At 38.8% G+C, this 9,572-nt stretch overlaps 1 protein-coding gene across 8 annotated transcripts in view; it reads left to right on the top strand.

Moving 5' to 3' along the window:
- gria2b (glutamate receptor, ionotropic, AMPA 2b) overlaps nt 1-2,825 on the top strand; it is a 64,759-nt gene extending 61,934 nt beyond the window's left edge. For 2 of the 8 annotated variants that reach the window (XM_004086474.4, XM_011473133.3), the window contains exons 15-16: nt 35-169; nt 814-2,825. In XM_004086474.4, the coding sequence (XP_004086522.1) occupies nt 35-169; nt 814-978 (300 nt within the window). In that variant the 3' untranslated portion in view covers nt 979-2,825. Of the gene's footprint in view, nt 1-34; nt 284-813 lie in introns of all 8 variants that reach the window. The other 6 variants (XM_078953861.1, XM_011473136.4, XM_078953860.1 and 3 more) reach the window with 3 other exon arrangements.
- The last annotated feature ends 6,747 nt before the right edge of the window (nt 2,826-9,572 follow it).

The raw sequence follows: 9,572 nt of genomic DNA, 5'->3' as shown, positions 1-9,572 counted from the left end.
TTTCACTGACTCCTGTCCCGTGTGCACTTTACAGGAGAAGACGAGCGCCCTAAGCCTGAGCAACGTGGCTGGGGTCTTCTACATTCTGGTCGGAGGACTCGGCTTGGCCATGCTGGTGGCCTTGATTGAGTTCTGTTACAAGTCCCGAGCCGAGGCGAAACGAATGAAGGTGGCAAAGAATGCACAGAATATTAACCCAACTTCCTCGCAGAATTCACAGAATTTTGCAACTTATAAGGAAGGTTACAACGTATATGGGATCGAAAGTGTAAAAATTTAGGGGGTAGGGAACGAGGTTTTCATAAATTCCCCCCAAATGCACGTTTTTTGGCTCCATCCGTTCCATCCTTCAATGTTAGTGAATGAAGAGGTTGGCCAAAGGATCGTATGTACTGGTGATTTATGATTTAATGAGAGAGACATATTCTCCTTTTTTGAAGCATAAACTGTCTTTGTCCGTTTAAGTTTCCTTGCCTTTTGAAACCATTTTCATGTATGACTGTTGATGGCCATGCTTGTTAATACCTCTGTCCAAGTAACGCATTTCAAAACTAATGCTTGCAATGACCATGCAGAAACCTTAACATGATCACGTGCATCTTGTATTGTGTTACCATAGATATCATATTTGGTTCTCATCTGCATTCTTAAATTGTGAACATTGTAAATTTTCTTAAGCATTCAGCTGTGGAGAGACTCTGAACTGGCTGACATGTTGCTTTCTTGTTTGTGTATGGATCCTTGTGCGAATGTGACAATGTCTGTGATGTTTTGTGTCTGGGTGTACACGTGATGTGTGTATGTTTGTTGTAGATGACCTTTGGGGATGCCATGAGGAATAAAGCAAGACTTTCCGTCACAGGGAGTACTGGGGAGAATGGTCGGGTGATGACTCCAGAGTTTCCTAAAGCTGTCCATGCTGTCCCGTACGTGAGACCTGACATGGGACTGAACGTCAGCCTGACGGATCTGTCCTGATCAACGAGAAACTCCTGAGTGCCTTACAATGATTTCAGAAGAATTCTTTTTTCTTTTTTTTGTCCCCCTCTCATTCATACTGGCACTTTGTTGGTCTGTCTTGTGAAAAAGGAAATATGTAAGATAGAGGCCTCACTTTGCTGACTGCAAAGACCCAAATAAATTGTCTCTAGTCTTTTCCATGCGAAAACGCCTCTTATCCTGGAGGGCTTCCACCTGGGAAGAGAAAAAGGGAGGCTTTTGTTTTGTAAACTGGTGACTCCATGCTTTCCTGTCTGATCTGCTTGGACTGTACTGCAACAGAAGCAAGGGCTTGACTGACAGCTGAGACTGTGTGTGAGAGTCAGGGGTTCAGTCATCTCAGCTGTTGAGTGAGCCTGTGAAGAGCATGGATGTTGTCACAAACGCAACGTGTCTGTAGCCGCCACCGTCAAACCGGATTTTCAAGCACACTTGATCTCATCTGTACGAAGATGTGAAATTGTCTTTTTTTTTCTAAGAAAATCTCAAGAAAACATTTATTGAAAAAAAGTATTTTTATGTATTTTCACAAAAATAGCTTTTAAATAAACTTGCTTACATAATGGTTGGATATAAACATCTTAATGTGTGAGTATAAAGGAAGAATAAATACTAAACAACTTCTAGTTCCACATTTTCAAAGCCAAATACATTGCATATTGGGGTAAGATGTTATAACCATGTAATTAATTCCTATTAATTCCTGTATATTTTATTCTTTAACATTTGGTGTCAATATGAACTATACGTCAATACTTGACATTTGGAATCAAACCTTTGGTGTTTTTCTTGTTGGAGTTGGTGCAGCAGTTTTGCTTTATTCTTTGGTCTCTTTGTTTGCTTCAGTGCTTTTGCTGTTTGTGTTCTTCTGGTGATGAACAGAGCTGTTGCTCTGCTTTCAAAAATGAAACTAATCTGTTTACATGCAGTGAATGAAGAACTGAATAATATGGGAGCGTAGTGTGGCAGTATATATTTTAAAGTGGCATCAAAAAGTGACATCCTTATGGGTAACATGATGGTTTCAAATGCCAAATAAGGAAGAGTGCCAAATTTCAGTGCCAGTAAATATAAATATAGTCTTAATATAATTAATCACTGTCATCTCAGTGAATGTAAATGACTCTGATACATTCTGTAACTTTTGTAACTAGATGTACAGTTGGTGGCTATGACAGTGCTAATACAGTAGACTTCTCGCTTTGTTTTTCATTCACCATGTACTTTGCATTGCTCTGACAATGAAGTAGCACCAGTTGCATGTTGTTGCCAGAAATACTGCATATGTTAATTTGATTACTGCCAAACAATCATTTTCATTTTAATGGTCAAGTTGCGAGTTGAACACTTTCAAATTGGAAATACAATGTGAGACACATACACACACATATATATGTACACACACATTATATACATATTATCATATATTTTATACAAATATTTAAAATATAAAAAGTATATCCTCTTCTGAGAATGGCATTGCTTCCATTTAATAATAAATCAAAACATGTTATTTTGAAAAGTTTTTTTAAGCTGTTTCACTGTAAGTTATGAACTCAGTTATACAGGTTGCACTTATGATTATGGCATCTTTTGTTTCTCTTTGAGAGTTAGTCTGTGCGAAGTAGTCCTCTGCAGTCAGCAGGGACATACACAGTAATATAATATCTGTTCTTTAAAATCAACAGTAGAAATGTATACCATAGATGCAATCACTTTCATTGCATATTCAGGCTATTCCACTGACATTTTATATTTGGAATGTGTGCTAACTTGTTTATTTTTGGGACCCTTTCTAAATAAAAGTTGCTGATTTCTTGTTTTCATCTGTGTCTTTTATATATTATCACATCTTTTTTGCTTCAATTTAACACAGATATATTTCTTAGAGTAAAGCAGGACATACACTAGAAGACAATGCATATACCTCAGCCTGCGTATTTGTTGACGTCTCACTGATTCCTTTGGTGTCTTCAGGATCTATCATTCCCTCATCTGTCCTACAGATTTCATAGCCTTCAGAAACATAGTTATGTTATAAACATAGTTCTAAACAGAATCCAGAGGGTTTCTGACTTCTTCCATCTCCTCAGCTCCAGTAATGAAAAACACAGGCCATGGTAGGATCTTTAGGTAATGTACACACGGTTTTGCCAAACAACAGTCCACGTTGCTAGATGGCACCCATTTGCACAACAAGATAGTTCAATAGAAATGGTGTTTTAGCTTAACCCTTGTGCTATCTTAGGCACTTTACCATTGGGAGTTGGGTCATCTAGACCCACTAGACAGTGCTCTGAACCTTTTTTCTTCAATGATTTGTGATCTTCACTGGTGTCCATGGATTACATGAAATCTTTCCACCTTTATCCACCTTTGTCATGGTAGGGAGAACATGTCAATGGAAGGGGGGGGGGGGGGTCGTCTGGACCCCATAACATAGCACAAGGGTTAAGCGCAAACTCACAACTGACCAGAGACGTAGTCATGTGCAGCTTAGAGAGAAAATGGAGTAAGAAAGGGTGAAGTGTTTTTTTGTTTTTTTAAACGACTTCTAGGAAGGAGCCGGCTCTTGTCTTTCACACCAAAGAGCGGCTTGAAAGATGTTTCACTTGCAAACGACACAGGCCGGGTCTCACCTGCTGCTCCTTGCGGATAAGAAGACTCCTTGTAGCATCTCTTTTCATCTCGTTTGAGCCAGTTTGGAAAGTAAAGTGACCGCAGCAATGAAGGCATGTCTGTCCTTTGACTAATCCCCACTTGAATCGGTGAGGGGCCCAAGTCCACAATTTTTCAAAAGAGAGATATTAAATGTTTTATGGTCTTCAAGAGAAAAGCTATCTGATTATGTGCAAAAACTTCCCAAGTCCATTGTAATTTATTGACTATGCTTGCCATTTAAAATGCATTGAGTGCATGGGTTTAGCTTTATCCCATAGATGGCAGCACTAGTTATCCACTATGGCAGCGCCCATGCAGCAGGAGTTTGATTCAAGTGATGAGGAGATTAGGCCTAAAAGAAAACATAATGAACAAGAAACTTAAGAGTTTGTGATACTAGGGGCAATGCTGAGACTGACTTTGAAGATTAGATGTACCTTTTTGATAACATGTTCCATTTCAGGAGGACAACAAATCTGACTTGCAGTTATCGTGAAGCAGAAAAAGGGTTTGGATATAAACGGATCCTAAGAAGTGTTAAGAATGTGAAAATTTGAAAAATAAAGATTCATGTAGATGATAAATATGTGGTTTGTCCATTCTTTCCTGATGTTACTTCTCTGAAATGATAAAGGTGAGGTGTTTCATGTTATAGCATTTGTAAGCTTTGAACTGGTGCTAAATCTGGGTAAAGTATTAATCATTTGGTGTAGCCTCCCTTTAAGCTATGCAATTAAACTCATTTCCTGGAAAAACAAACTTCGTTCCAGTCCACAATTTTTCATAATAGAGACATTATATGTTCTGTGGTCTTTAAGGGAAAAGTTATCTGATTATGTGCAAAAAAGTCCCAAGTCTGTTGTAATGGATTGACTATGCTTGACATTTAAAATGCATTACGTCCAAATTCCTGGACTTGGGCCTCTCTTGCATGGGTTTAGCTTCATCCCATAGATGGCAGCACTAGTTATCCAATATGCAGCGCCCCTGTTTAATTCAAGAAGGGCCCAAGTCCAGAGACTTTAGTTCAGAGGAGTTTAGTCCTCTGAAATGATAAAAGTGAGGTGCTTCACGTTATAGCATTTTTAAGCTATGAACTGGTGCTAAATCTTGGTAAAGTATTAATCATTTGGTGTAGCCTCCCTTTAAGCTGTGCAATAAAAATCATTTCCTGGAGAAACAAACCTCTTGGACTTGGGCCCCTTTTGAACTAACCGATTCAATTGGAAGAGCTGGGTCACAAAGCAGTTTGGCGGACTGACTTGTTATGCAAAACCTGCTGTGGTTTGTAACACGGATTAGTGTAAGATTGACTGCTTTTTTTACCTAAAGGTGGTATCCTCGTAACAACAAGCACGTCTTTTAAATGTTTCCGCAGATGTTGAAACAACTACCGACTATGTTACGATTTGTGACATTTGTGTTTGAGCAAAAGGGCCAAACAATCGTGACTCCATGTATTCAAAGTGAAGTGTGAGTAGACCTTTACTTTTACGATGTACGAAATAGTCCTTTTAAAGAGCCTGCTTTCTTTGTCATGCCTGTTTATTTTTGTTCCAAACTCTGGTATAGTTCATGCAGAAGAGAAAATGAGGGAAGATCTGCCTTCATGTCTGCTCAACAGTGTGCATGGCTTCACAATTTGTCACATTAGTCTTGGAGAACGATATGTGCAAAACCCAATAAATCTACTGAAAAGAATGTCTAGGCGATTGGCTGTGCTTTTTTGCTCACTCAGAATTATACCCATGAATCCATACATGTTGTTGCATGAGGTGGTTTGGCACTTTGAATTGTTTATGCTCCGCATGTGCTTAACACATGGCACTCATAACAAGATGAGGAATCAAATGACCAGTTCAAACATGACAGAAGAAAAAGATCTGCTCACTGATCTGGATCAATTTCACACTCCCTGCCCCACACACTGACAGCAGTTATCTCTCATCCAGCTGCAGAAATTAATCCGAACTCTTGGGAAAAACATTCGAGAGGCTCACCATCTGGTGCCGTGTCGAATCAGGTAGCTCAGCAACTAGACACGTGTAGCCAGCTCAAATATTTTCCGTCAATTATGCCTATTGAGGACTATTAAAGCTTTCTCATCATTTAAGGGCTTTGTTACTATATAAGCAAATATTTTGAATGAAGCGCAAACATTTGTGCTAGGTCTATTAAGTCTTGGCAATATACTAAAAAACTACTATTGACATTTAGAGATGAAACTTTTACATTTTAATCCAGTCCATCCAATTCTAAGCTTTATATGAATATGCTTTCTGATTCTGGTTGAAATATAAGTATTTACATAGCTTAATTAGCAAATAAAGGATTTGAAAGTGTTTTAATAAAAAAAAAACATAATAAATAGTGAGATAATTCAAATATTTGATATTAGTAAATTAATTGTAGATTTTCCAGAATGATCTTAACCAGGCAACAAGGAATGGATTCATTTTTTAATATCTAATTATTTTAAGTTTAAATTGAATTATTGTGGGTTTTTTTTACATTGTTCTTTGTTTGATTGCTTGAAATAAACTATTTCAAAAACAAAAAAAAAAGTTAAAGGTTTTCATGCCAAAGGAAAAGGGGGGAGTTCAGGGGCCCGCCACGCCAAACACTTGCAACAAACAACTGCTCAAAATCTGGCCAAATACACAAGACCAATTCTGGGAGTCAACACTATAGTAATGGGTCAAAAATGTATGTTAATTGAAAAATAATCAATTAACAATATAGATTAATTCTAGGACACCTTTTCTGTGTAACTTGGTGTCAATGGATGACTGGTTAATACAACCATTACCCAAAATAATGTAAACAGCATACATCCCAGTGAAAAATTAAATGTGACAACCCTGGCTCCCTTCTCTCCTTTGTCATTGCACAGTGAACATCAGGGGATCTTCTGGTTGTGTTCTCACTGAACTGAAGTCAATGATGGCAAATAGATCGACAAGAAGAGGCCTGCATGTGCCACCCCAAACAAGAAGTCAATAACAAGACAATGTTTCCTAATTGGGGCATCACTCAGGCCTTTCTCATAAGCTGCATTAGTTGACATGTTGTGATTAAATTTGATAAAACACAGGGATGATTAAAAGATGAACAAAGGTGCACGATTTGTTTAAGGCACAACAAATAGATGATAACAATAAGACAAACTATACGAACCCTTATTCCAGTCGCTTCACACTCAGCTGCAAACTGCTCCAATGCATGTTAAAGACTGGCTTAATGTAGCCATTATGAGACATCATAATCTGTAAAGAGAAGAGTGAAAATGCTGTGGTCCCCAAACTGGACCCGTCTCCCCCTGGTTGCAACTAGAAATTCTGTTCATAAAGATTATGTGACTAAGGAAACTAGTTTCTACTTTTTTTACACTGGACCGTTTGCGGTGCGTCTCCCTTGTATTGCATGGGGAGTCCATGTCATAAACGTCAGTTAGTTCACGTAGTCTCAGTTGCATCTCCATTCTGCCCCCCACCCTGCTGGAACAATCCCAGTTCCCCCTCTTCCTCTGATAACTGGGGCCTTCCAAACAGTCATAGCATGAAAAGCTCTTCTGCCCTCAGCCACCTTTTGGGTACCAGGAAGAACTCACCAGATAGGAAACCAGGAAGTCTAACTCCACAAGTAACTCAAAGGAAATCAAATTAATTGATAACCAACACTAAAGATAACCAAAGAAGAACTATTTGTGGTGTTTACTAATATAGCTCTTTTCTTTGTGGCTTTAAGGCCCAGGGTGCTTTACAGCTATTGTCCCTTTCGCTGAACAGAAAGTAAATGTTATATTAATGACATATTAAATGTCTAAATTATGCCAAGTCGTGCACTTGCTTCAAGATTGACAGGATCAAAATTTTCATATTGCTTTTTCATTTTTGATCACTCGTGGCATAAAGATTACTTCCATTTTCACAACTGTTATCACATTATTAGAATGTATGCAAGAATTTCTTCAACGTGCAAAAACATTAACATTTTTCTCGCTGGTGCGTTGGTTAGAGTTCCAATAAAAATCCCTGTCAATTTAATTCAATTCAATTCCATTTAATAAACTTAGTGTTGATCAGAAACACTGAATTTAAAGCAGCCTAGATGAATATAATATTTTTTAGCATCTGTTTAAGCATATAATATAAAATTGGAAAACAATGCTAAGTGAAATTAAGTGTCTGAGTGATTTATTTGAACCACATGAAACAACTTCATCCTTCAGTGATTATGTGGTACAGATAGAAAACATGCATGTTGTCAGTTAAATTGCTCCTTTTTAGTGGGTATGAATTTTATCATAAAACAAAATGATGAATACAAAGTGTTGAACAAAAGCTTGACTGAACAGAAGACCCAAAAATATTGCAAGGGTGTGTGAAACCAAAACAGAGCATTCATGTGCCATTGCCCTTGGAGGCAGTGCAGAGACCCCCATCCCACTGAGTTTTCACAGACCTGGGGGCCTGACCCCAGAGAGGGGTGAGAAGCACGTCATGTTCTGTTCTGATAAAATGTCCCTTGATTGAAACAGTCTGTCTACCTGAAACCTGCGACTGTGGCTCACCACTCCCCCCAGGACGGGTCATGTGGGGAGAACAAATTTCACAAACTCAGGTGTGTGAAATTTGACATGGCTTTACAGAAAAGGATGCAAATAAGAGGCCTGTCTGCAGACCAACACACATCAGCTGAAAACCTCATGAAATATTTGTTCAACCATTGTTTCCTCCTTTTTTGGATCACAAACCAACACCTGGCCACTGTCATCTGTGCCCATGGGCAAACATTCTGAGACATTGTAATGATTTTATTTTTAATGTCTGACTGACATCAAGCAAAGATACCCTGTGTACAAATCGCATTGTCTTTATAATATAATAGGGCACAATTTTACTACCATAAATGTTAAGACTTAAAAAAAAATTTGAAAAATCAAGTTCATTATTACTTAGGGTAATAAAAGTAAGTTGTACTTTTTAAAACCAAACCACCCTGATAAACGTAAACCAGAACTGCCACTACAGCCAATCAGCCTGTGTTCAGAGCAATTGCTTTAAAAAAATCAGTGTCGAAAGTAAAAAACAAGATTAAGTAAGAGAAATAAAAATATGACTACGGTAAAGTCTACTGATGCTTTAGAGTGAAAAATGTCTTTTGTACTTTATGCGAGAAAGCTGCAGGACACAAAGTCTCAAATGAAAGCAGATACTTTAAACTACAGCTGTTTCCCCTTTTTTATCCAAAGTGGGGCAGATGGTATCATTAGCCTGGTTGCACCTTTTCAAACCAGCAGACACAACGTTTCAGCTGTTATGAGCAGTCGGTTCCCTGGCGATTCCCTTTTGAACTGCCTGAAGTAGAAAGCAGGGTCCTCTTCCATCAGAGGCAGTCTCTCCACCACAGCCCACTGCCTGACTGCCAAAGCACCTCACCACTGCCTCACCGAGCAGAAGAGGAGCAACACATTTCCGAGCCAACGAAGGTGGTGGGTGGTGTAATATGCAGTAAAACACTTATCCTCTGGCTGGGTTGTCATGGCAACAGTGTTAGCTGAGTTTCTCATGTTCCAGTACAGTGTGTCATCCCTGTACTGCACACTTCCACACAGGAGGGAGGGGGATGCTTGCATACCACCATTTTAAGTCCCCCATGAGAATTTCACACACAGCTGCTTCGTTTTGTGAGCAGGGTGGCTAACGAGTCATCTGAAAAGAGGAAGCAACTGACAGAAAGAGCATGCCATCCCTGAATTTAACAAGCTGGGTTCCTATGGAAACGGACAACAGCGAGCAGTTTGTTTGTTGTTCCCTAGAAGGTATGCAAGCAGCTTTTAGGTATTTTTTTATTTATAAAATGTCACCAATGCAAATAAGCTCGGAGAGCAGCTCTGTTTAATTTCACTG

Source organism: Oryzias latipes, chromosome 10 (genome assembly GCF_053564925.1).
Source record: "Oryzias latipes strain Hd-rR chromosome 10, Olatipes_Hd-rR_3.1".
Lineage (NCBI taxonomy): Eukaryota > Metazoa > Chordata > Actinopteri > Beloniformes > Adrianichthyidae > Oryzias > Oryzias latipes.
Note: the sequence above shows the minus strand (reverse complement) of the source record. Positions and strands in the feature narration are given on the sequence as shown.